Source organism: Gymnoscopelus braueri, assembly GCF_963280865.1.
Source record: "Gymnoscopelus braueri genome assembly, chromosome: 3".
NCBI classification, from domain to species: Eukaryota; Metazoa; Chordata; class Actinopteri; order Myctophiformes; family Myctophidae; genus Gymnoscopelus; species Gymnoscopelus braueri.
Window position 1 is genome coordinate 26,714,425 of NC_137612.1, and position 11,609 is coordinate 26,726,033.

Sequence of the window (11,609 nt, forward strand, 5' to 3'; positions counted from 1 at the left end):
TTACGATATTGCTGAAAATGGTCAGCTTCTGCCCATAAAGAGATGTATACCACAACAGAGGCGTCCTCACATTTTAATGAGTAATTACGCTTCACATGAAGATACCGCCTTGAAATATTAATGCTGGCCAGCCTCAGCATTGCAGCCCACGGGATGTCATTAACTACTTCTTAAAATGCCTCTTTTCAAATGGCTCAGCACCAAATCTTCAATTAGTTTAGGCAGTAAAACAAAGGGTAAAAGAGAGAAAGAGAGAGTGACTGTGTGAGCTTAGATTGTGAAACACAGATAAAGAACAATAGAGGAAGATATAACATTTACAACTACAAAGAGGAGGGTTCATAAGGGGTCATTCAGACTGCTGCAGTTTTTCTCTTCAGTGTTCTAGGCTTTATTGTCTCCGCCAGGCCGAAAGGCATGGCGAGAGAGTATGTTTTGCACCCCGTCCGTCCGTCCGTCCGTCCGTCCGTGACCAGCTAACCTCTGGCACCGTTGGCTTGATCGCAGCAAAACTGTGCACACACACTCCCTGGATGCCAATTCAGAACCTCTTTTTCACATGGGCCTGTTATAGCACCACCAGGAGGCCGCTTTTTGCTAAACAAATTTTTTGACAGCACTCCTACAGATTTTGTCCAAACGTCACGCAAATCGGTACACAGTATCTCTATAGTCATTAAACGAAACGGGTCTTTCAGATTTTTCATATTCCATCCTGATTGGCTAAGAATAGCTTCCAAAGTTTGCAGGAGTGCTTCGTTTTGAACAAAATGCCTCAAATCATGAACACAGCATGCATACAATTTTGCACACACATTCCCACTAGGCCGAGGAAGAAATTCCACTTGATTTTTTTCAAATCAGCCTCATGGTGGCGCTATAACAGGCCGATTTGTGTTTTTACCTATAATTGCACCGATCTCTGTAAAACTTTGTATGTGCACTCCCTAGAGGCCAAGGAAAAACCTTTGCCGTGCATTTTTCACATCTGCCTTTTATAGCGCCACCAGGAGGCTGACTTATGTAAAACACATTTTTGGATATTACTCATTCAGATTGTATCCAAATCTCACACAAGTTTTCATATTCCATCCTGATTGGCTAAGATTGACATCTAAAGCTTGCAGGAGTGGCCCGTTTTCAACAAAATGACGCAAATCATGAACGCAGGGTCCGATTGCAGTGAAACATGCACAAACATTTGCACTACAATGAGGAAGAAATGCCACCCCATCAAAGGCCTAAGAAGAAATGGCACACTTTTCACATTATAGCGCCACCAGGAGGCCACGATAACCTACCTGACCTGGCGGAGACCTGTGCTCCGAGGAGCACTTTTTCTAGTTTATGCTCAGTCACACGACATCTCGCGCACAGAAAATAGCAGATCTGAGGTTGTAGATTGTTGTCGTTATACCACTTTATTGTACGACATCGTCGTATGACCAATTATAAATTGGCCTTAAAATGGTTTCATTTCATAACCAATCCAGTAGTCTGAACTAAGTTTAGGGGAATAGAAGAGTACTCATGATACGCTGACGAACGCCTGCAGAACACATTACTGCCTTACTGTATTACTTAAAGCATACACCATAAGCAACTTCTCCATGACTGATCTATCCTTGAATTCTTCTAGACACGGCATAGCTTGATAAAGTAAAGTGAAACCACCTTTTACTTTTTATAGCTTTATCTCCCTCCCCTCCCTTGCCTTGCCTTCCCAAGCCCCCATAGTGATAAGTGTGGTGCCTCTAATCTGCATTTATGGGAGCAAAAGAGACTAATAAACGGCTGATGGATGCCATCCGGGATTCTGCGGTAATCAGACAGTCAAATTAGATCCTGCATTAACCGGTGTGTCGACTCTAATATCTCCCAGTGTAATGGATTTATAAATAAATACCCGGGGCTGTGTATACAGTACAGGAGGTGGAGAATGAGGAGGAAAAGGAGGAAGCAAGGAGCAGCAGGCCATCAACACCACCACCATATAACCACATCTGGGAGGCATCTGACCGATGCCTGATGTGTTATTATTACAAACCTGGGTAACACTTGCAATAATATCTCTTTTTCTAAGTACTCAAAGACACTTTAGATGAGAAAACTACAAAGAAAAACTATTTTAATAGAAAAAGAAGGAAAAGAACACAAGAAAAAGGGGGGGGGGGGCCGGGGTGGAGTAAGCTGGAGAAAGCCATATTGAAGAGGTTTTGATGCATTCCTTGTATATGATGCATTATAACCATACGCATAATGCATTATAATCTGCTTATAACACTGTATAATTATAGTTAAGATCTCATAAATACTCATAATGCTATATAACAATAATCACAACACATTATACAGTAAGCATTCCATAATGACATATAAGGTCATGTATACATGCAATGCAATCTGCTTATAACACTGTATAATTACAGGTATAAGCAATCTTAAGTAGTCATAATGCAATCATAACACATTCTAAAGCCTCTTATAAGGACTCATATGGTCAAATATAATACTTAATACTTACTGGTCACTCACTGACTTTTTTCTTCTGGCGAAGATCATAATGTATTATAATTCTCATACCTCTGAACCCCTAACTGCTCTCCAAGGATCATAGTGTATTATAATTCTCATACCTCTGAACCCCTAACTGCTCTCCATGAGCAGGTTGATGTCTTCCCTCCGCTGTATGAGTGAGAATTTCCATGTTTTCAATGTATGGGTGAATGCAACGCACATTGTGAAGCACTTTGGATAATGGCACTATAGCAATGTAGACCATTTACCAATTGTGTGTGTGTGTGTGTGTGTGTGTGTGTGTGTGTGTGTGTGTGTGTGTGTGTGTGTGTGTGTGTGTGTGTGTGTGTGTGTGTGTGTGTGTGTGTGTGTGTGTGTAGGGGGGGGGGTATATATTCACCCAAGGATTAGCATACATTGTAAACAACACAATAGCTTCAAAGTGTAATAAAATAAAGTACCTTATCTAAAAAGCTAGAAATGTACATTTCTGCCTGAGGGTGCAGGCCATGGGTTCACCAAAATGGGTTCACTGTGCCTGTTAGACTAGATAGTCAATCTTGAATGAATGTGCTCAAAAAGGTTAATAGCAATCTGCACATTAGATTTTGAGATATCTTCGGTGGAAGTTGAAATTTTGGCTTACGGGTGGCACTACAGTAAAGGCCATGGTGTCGACAAAATAATTAGGCTCCATCCTCCAAGGATCATGCCAATTTTTGCTTAAAGCCCTTACAGAGTCTGTTTTAGTCCGCACAGAGAGAACAAAAAGGACAACGCACATTTAAAACGAACACACACACTGTCCTTTTGCACACCTACTCCGAGACTGCTACTGGTAGCTGTGACAGTGTGTCGTTTTTTAAATCGAACCCAGTTCCTCTGTTGTTATTTTTTTAAGTATTAAAACCGATTGACTAACTTTAAAAAAATCACATCAGACTCAGTGTGCAAAGACCTTAAAGGTTTCATGACGTTCAGTTTTACCACACATTAAAAGTCTTTGTCATGGTCCTTCAAAAGTGTATAGAAAGTTTTAACAAAAAATTCCACTCCATTGATCCATGGCAGGTGTTTTTCTCTCACATTTCTAAAGCCTTTTCAACTGCAATGAAAAAAGAAATCTTTGCCTGCGGGTGTCGCTGGTGAGGGATTTTGCCTGTCAATCATCGCCTCTGCTCCGCCCCCCCCCCCCCCCAAAGGAAAGGATAGGGGCGAGGAGGAGAGTGTCATATACTAGGTGGTTGTGCCTCACAGGCACCCGTAGCCGATCTACATTTAACGGCAGTGTCGTAAAGCTCACTGTATGCTATGCTATGCTATGGAGACGCACCGGTCTGTTTGTATGTACCACTACCTGCTGAGCATGAATAAAGTCACGTATATATAAAGTCGTTGTCAAGCCTCTTCAAGACATTACAGAGAGTGGGCGGGATTAATCGGCTGTGACCTCACTGCCGAAGGGCCAAGCTCAGATTACTTTTCAGCCTAATTATTCAGAAAACCCCAGACCACAGAAAATCCACTGAATGTTCAAAGTTTAGATTTTTTTGGGTGTAATTGAGGTCATAAAACCCCCCAAAAAAACATTAAAAATAAAAAAAAGTGAAAATGAATGTCATAGAACCTTTAAGAGAGGTGCTAGAGGAAAATAGGGTCACCAAAACTAGTAGCGTTCATGTCAATCCAGCCATAGCTAGGTTTTCAAGATATCTTGTTTGGGACCAAAGTGTCCAAAGATGGACCGACCAACCGGTTTAAAAGTTGAAATCACTTTGAATAAAAGTGTCCTGGTGAAATAATTGGCTAGTTTTGATTACAGCCTTTCCAGCTGATAAATACAGCCGGAGACTGGGGACAATACACTTGTATGCATTGCAATCACATGAACAACCCTGGCAGGGATGTATTAGCTATGATCACAGCCTGGATTTGAACGAGCACATAATCACTGTGTTCCAAATACAGTGAAGTAGTTCTTGAAATCTGTGTGTGCATGCATGCGTGCATGTTTGTGTGCGTGCGTGCGTGCGCGCGTGTGTGAGTGTGTTTACTTTCAATCTTTACCTCACCTCCACTCAACTTCACTTTTCAACTTGAGGCCATTATTCCTCCTGGCCTAAGTGCTTTCCAATACAAAAGGGTTTGAGAAGGCAGTCAGTCACCCCAAGTCTCAGCCTCCAAGGGACTGGAAAGCAAATGTTGTCTCTTGCACCATTTTCTCTTTGCAGTTGTGCTGAATCTGAGCCAATAAGGTCAGGTTTCAGAAAAAGATACAGCACATGCATACTGTGTGTGTGTGTGTGTGTGTGTGTGTGTGTGTGTGTGTGTGTGTGTATGTATGACTGTGTGTATGTATGTGTGTGTGTGTGTGTGTGTGTGTGTGTGTGTGTGTGTGTGTGTGTGTGTGTGTGTGTGTGTGTGTGTGTGTGTGTGTGTGTGTGTGTGTGTGTGTGTGTGTGTGTGTGTGTTCACATTGAACTGGGTTAGAATATCCAGGCTTAATCAAAGACTTTGCTCTCTGTAACTTCCAATGTGGAGAGAATGTGGAAAGAATTTCATATCCACGAGAAAGTCCTGTGAGAGCCAGAGGATGGGGGGCGTGTTGCCTAGCAATAGGCTTCCAAAAGAGTTAGGGTCCTAGGTCCCAGATCTAACACAATGTAAACTAATAATAACAATAATCTCAGGGGCCTGTAATATGTTTCACATTCAAATGATAGATTGGGAGAGATAAATAACAGAGTAAGATAAAAGGGAAAAGATAAATACTATTCAGAAAAACACAATTATATTAAAAGAGCCACACAGGTTTAGGTTTTGGTGCACCAAGGACAACTTCCCATGGATGTCAAGAAGTTAAACGCGAGTGGAATACAAAATGGGCACAGTACAAATGATACGTGCCAGTGTCTGAAGTTGCAGTTGCCACTGAAAGTGGAATGAAACCTCATTACCTACTGCTGCTTTCCTGTACAATGTGCATTCCTTATACACAAAGATACATCAATTTAAATGGCTCTGACACACAGACAAGGCTGAGACAATGATATTGTAGAGAATGAGAACATATTTCTGCCATCTTAGTGGAAGATGCATGCATCATGAACAGAAATGTGCTCTTTACGTTCGAAATGTTTTTCATAGATGGGTGGATGTTTGTGTAGGTAGATAGATGGGTGGGTAGGGGGTTCGTGATGAATGTAGAATAGACAGACAGACAGATAGATAGACGGACAGATAGATAGATAGTAGACAGTCTGGGTAGAGGGTAACACATTCTGTGTGAAGACAATTTTAGCTTTAATCAGACTGCTACCGCCAGACTAATGAGTCTCGGAAACACTGTGTGTGTGTGTGTGTGTGTGTGTGTGTGTGTGTGTGTGTGTGTGTGTGTGTGTGTGTGTGTGTGTGTGTGTGTGTGTGAATTTGTGTTTGTTGTCAGTTGATAAGAAGCACCTCAAAATCAATACAGGGTGGATTACCCACAAATAGGGAGGTAACCCAGAATAAGACACACATGCGTACACCCCCGTGCACACACTCTTACACAGGCACACACCCACAGAGCTAACGCATTCAGGAGGGCACTTATTGGATTCACCATTCAGCTGAATACTCATCTAACAAGGTGTCAGGAAAGGGAGGATTTGGGAGAAAATTACGTCTGCACAATGGCCAGAGGGTCTTATCATAATAAGGTCACCGCTGTGATCATAAAATCATGGCGAGACGTTAATAAGCACAATGCTCAACCGCAAATCATTGTCTGCATCAATTGGAGACAAAGGCAATGTGAAAGCATGCTGAAATCCCTAATTATCTGTTATCACATTGCTGCCGTCATCATCATCATCATCATAATCATCATCATCCTCATGAAGACTTGCACTACACCTCTCCCTCGTCATAAACCGTCTGTCGTTACTACACTTGTTTATTGGTATTTGCATGGTCTTTTATTACTTCTGGGGTCTTTTAATAAATGCAGTGCACAGGGGTGGGTGCACTAAGCCAATTTCCAGCCTCAGGAATCAATTTTGCATTTTACAAACTCATTTGAAGTAGCTCATTACAATGCACTGGCCCAATGGGACAGTCCTGGAATCTTCTCCGGAGCAGCAGCCTTATCATGCTGTATGCCTCTGTGTCTGAATGTGCATAACACAATGAAGGTCACATCACCATTTGTGGAATAATATATTGACGCTGTTGGGCAGAAACCATTTCCAAAATTGTGACTTTTCAGGAGATGGGAAAAAAATAACCTGTTTTCCAATGGATACGATGTAGTTATGATTTAGTCACAAGCTCTTGGTACTTTTCATCAGTTCAATATTTCAAAAGCCCACAGACATGGTCTTACAGTATGTGACGTATGTGACTGTATTAAACATGACAAAGAAACTTTTGCTGATGTCTGGTGATGAGCTAAACAGAACCTGGTAGGAGGGCTTGAGGGGATTCCCACCAAAATGAAACGTAACATACAAATTACATATAAATAATGTATAAATTATGAAACAGGTTTGTGTGATTTTGGAGACGTCCATCTGTTCCAATAGACCTGGTCCAAGTAGGTGGGGGGTGCAAATTGTGATCCTTATTTACCCCAAAATTGTAGTGTGAGAGGTTTGCAGACCAGTGAATAGACAATTTCCCATGTGGAAAAGGTACGTTTTTCCCTGCCTGTATGTGCATGGTATTTTGGGGGCTCTGTGTGCCCCTGTGTGGGGGCCACACAGAGACCAGAGGAATGTAATTGACAGAGGGACAAAAGAGTACTTGTACTTATCATAGCTCCATGCATGGTCCCCATACCTCCTACCTGACGGCAGTAACCTATACTCAGGATATAGTACATGAGAAGTGTCAGACACAATCTTCTTAGCCAGCCCAATGGTGGACTGCTCAAAAATGACCTGGGGGGTAATAGGCCCTAAGTGCAGCTGACGACAGTCAACTCCCTCTCCTGCATGGCTCAACATGACCAACTACTAGTGATGCACGGGCCGACCCATAGCCCGCAGGTCCCGCGGGTTGAACCACGGGGCAGGCGGACGGGTTATAGATTCCGACGCAATTATTGTGGGCGGGCGAGGCGGGTCAACACACGAAACCTCTCTCTCTTGGTTGGGCTCCTGTGTGGGGCGGGCGGGCAGGTTATAAACAAACCTGACGCGCATCACCACCAACTACAGTCCAGGAAAGGGTAGGGGTGGGAAGCCTTTCTGGTTAATGTCCTTTTCTCCTATTTTGTGGTAAGGAGGTAGGGTAGCATTTGTAACCTCTATGTTTTATATTATTAGGTAAGTTATGTTGTATTATTTGAGTTCCTTTTGTTTGTCGTTTTGGCTATACTCACCCTGATGTTTAAACTTAATTCCCACTAAGCATAATATATTGCCTTTGGACTGTTAACCAGTAAGTATGTTGGTCATCCTTGGGGGCCAGGGAAACAAAGAGGGAGAGCTTTTTTTGTTGCGCCTAGGTCTCCCCTAGGCTGGGATGTAACACCCACTCTAACCCTAACGCCTAACCTAACCCATGCCAACCCTAACCCCACCCTGACGTCGATTTGTTGTTGATGAATGAGTCTTCGATGACACTGTAGAAATGATCAGTACGCTGTTGGGCTGAGCACAGTGCATTGCACTCCTCATAAAGATAATGAAAAGTGATCTTTTGATTAGTCATGATGATTGAATCCACCTGCAATACGCCCACTTTTAATATACTCAGCCTAATCCAACCTTCCTCACTCAATTCGCTCTGGATACATTCTCCGGCCCAGAAAATACCAAATGTCTGTCGCCACGCCACTGCACTTACAGTATAATGAAATGGGCAGCTACAGCGACCACCATGAAGTAATACAGAGTGCTTTCAAACACTTTTGGAACACTGCTAGTCAAAATTGTACAAGAGGACATGTATAAGAGATGACAAGCATACCTCCATTTTAACACAATCTAATCTTTCTTTTATCAGACTAGAGATGCCATCCTATCCGTTCCATGACTAATTGCCTAAAACTAGCTCTGTATGGATGTTGTAGGAAAAAGGAAGACATACTCATGACATGCTCTCAACATCAGGCTTAAAATGCAAATGAGACCGTGATTAAACAACAATAATACAATTACAATCACATTTCACGGTGATGCAGGGCTTGAAACCAGTTAATTTATTTTGTTGAAGCCATGGTTCTGGGACATGGAGTTTACACCTGAATGCTAATCGGCCTCCAACCATGGCATGGCACACAATAATGAATGGCATGCCATCTATCAACTTGAATAGTCTTAATTAAGAAATGACATTCACACGTGTGAACCACTCTCTGTAGCCTTATTGTCCTGGTCATTTTAGAGCATTTTTTTATCTTCATTGTAAATGTACCGTCATTTTAAGGAGTCTAAAAATGCAGACCACTAGGCAACAGAACAATGCAAAGTTGCTGCTGTAAAAACCATGGCACACGTGGGGCATTTAAATATAAATGTACCTGTAAAAGGTCTCTTTCCCTTTGCTCTACTTCTCACGGAATACAAAAATAATGTCACCCTATATATACACTGTCACCCTATATATATATATATATACACGCGCACACGCACACACACACACACACACACACACACACACACACACACACACACACACACACACACACACACACACACACACACACGTCAGGGGGGTGGTATAGCAGGCAAAATAAAAGTTATATTGAAATAGCTGTGTGCTTGATAACCCTATCTAGATCACAGAACAGGCCACAGCTGTGGCATGCTATAATCTCTTTAAAGTAAGCCAGAATGTTCAGATTCAGAATCTCTGGGAGTGCCCTCATGCACATGAAAGCCATGAGATAAGAACTGGCTATTGGAGATATTAGACATATCATGAAAATCATTGTGAACTAGCTGCAGCGTGCACTCTGCATGTAATGACAAGGATATACAAATTTGCCTCTTTTTATTTACAAAGTATAGCTTTTACATTAACTCCATTTTGACTTGTATGTAGATTTAAATCCAGAACAGTCCTAAATATTGAAGTGACAGCATGTTGTAAGGGTTTGGGGGCACACAGAGCTGAACTGTGGACGTCTTCAACGGCAGTCAAATATGCAATACTTGTGAAAACTGGTCTGATTACATCTGTACAAATCATATAAAATCATATTACATGTTTATTCAATTTGTTCATCACAGCTGATTATCTGGACCAGTCGGACAAAATACACCCCCGTGAATACACTTATTTTTTAGCGCCATCATCCCCACTGATATCAACATCATCGCCTCACCACTGATTGATTCAACAATCAATGCAACGCTCATGTCCCATTCAACCAACCCCCAACCAGTACCAGTCCACCCCCACTGTCACCACCAGAACCAGCACCAACACCGTTAAAATAATAACTTTCCTCATCATCAGTGGCATTACTACCACCAACAGCAATGTCTTCAACATCATCATTACTATTACTCTAATATAATGAGTGTCTGAAAATATGATTGACCGAGTTAATTGACTGACTGACTGACTGACTACCGATTGAATAAACAATAAACCAGGCTAACATCTTAAAGGCATAGTATGTACGTAAGTTTGCCCTGTGTTTACATAACAAAACAATTAATACATTTTTTACCAACCCTTTCCCTCTATACCAGCAGTTATCAGCCACTGGAATAGTGAGGTGGTGTTTACCTGCAGAAACCCATTGCTCTCTCGCTGTATTTTGACGTTTTCACTGTTAATTTTGGTAGACAGGTAGTTTTAGGGCAACCAAAACAAACAGTGAAACCGCCAAAATACAGCTAGAGGGCATTGTGTTTCTGCAGGTAAACACACACCACTCCAGCTGCTGATAACTGCTGGTCAAGAGGGAAATAATGGGTATTTATTGTTTTGTTATGTAAACACAGGGCAAACTGACATACTATGCCTTTAAACACCAATTCCCACCAGAACCGACTTCTCCGGAGACCGCAGGATCATCATCAACATCATCCTCATCATCACTCCCTTCATCAGCATCACTATTTTCATCCAACGTCTCCATCATCATCAACACTACACCATCATGAGAATTGACTGACCTGAGGGGTCTGGCTGACCACTCTGGCTGAATGAGTGACTGCTCAGTTGACTCTACATTCATACTGCACTTCAACCAGCACCCTACCAGGACCCACCTGCATCTCTGGAGAGCTGCATGAAAGCGTCCACCCCCTTCTCGCCATAGCTGCCCTCAGACGCCAGGGTGGAGACGTAGTTCCATCCCATGGCCTTGACGATGTCCACCATGGCCTGTGCTTGGAAGCTGTCCGGGGGCACCACACGGGAGAAGAAGTCGTACCTCCGGTCGTCGCTCAGCTCCGGGGCAGTGGACGCATAGCTGATCTGGGGGATCTGGACAATGTGAAGAGGGGAGGATAAGAGAGAGAAGAGTGGTGAGGAGCTGTTGAATTCAATAATGTGTTTATTTTGATATCATGTGCCCTGAACTTTATACCTCTACCATCTTGTTTTGGTTTCATTAAAATACATCTAAGAAAACTGCCATACTACACGTCATTAAAGTTGTACAATGCAGGTTCACAAATAATGATTTTTAGCAACCTCTGCTGGTCACTACCGTCACTGCATAAAAATTTCCGTAGTCCTCGATTACCCAGAATTCCATTTGTTTTCACCGGAAGCCGGAAGCGTTTCAAAAAGCGTTCTTTTAATTGTTTTATACTATCTGCGGATCGTTTCTCTTAGCCAGTGGAGCATTGGTTACCATGAGCTGTGTTTTCTTTTTCTGTTTATTATTATTTTTTATTAGCGCGGTAGTTCCTGGCCAAACAGGAAACCGGTGCGGTAGTTCCTGGCCAAACAGGAAACCGGTGCATTTTCCGGCCGGATGACGTCATTTTCACGGGAGAGTCTCCCCCGACACCGTTCAATAGAAAATATATAAATAAAAGGCTTTCGGGGGTGAAATACATGGAGTGGGTGTTGTGAAACATTTGCCACTCACAAAAGATATACAATTTAACTTTAGTTTTTGTTTTAAAGTTACCTAGTAT

At 42.3% G+C, this 11,609-nt stretch overlaps 1 protein-coding gene across 1 annotated transcript in view; it reads right to left on the reverse strand.

Annotated features, from left to right (window-relative positions):
- The window catches only part of grm7 (glutamate metabotropic receptor 7), a gene marked incomplete at both ends in the record, with an annotated part of 213,655 nt that extends 202,813 nt beyond the window's left edge, over positions 1-10,842 (reverse strand). The window contains one exon of the mRNA XM_080423728.1: positions 10,731-10,842. Within this exon, the coding sequence (XP_080279854.1) occupies positions 10,731-10,842 (112 nt within the window). The remainder of the gene's footprint in view (positions 1-10,730) is intronic.
- Positions 10,843-11,609: the final 767 nt, after the last annotated feature.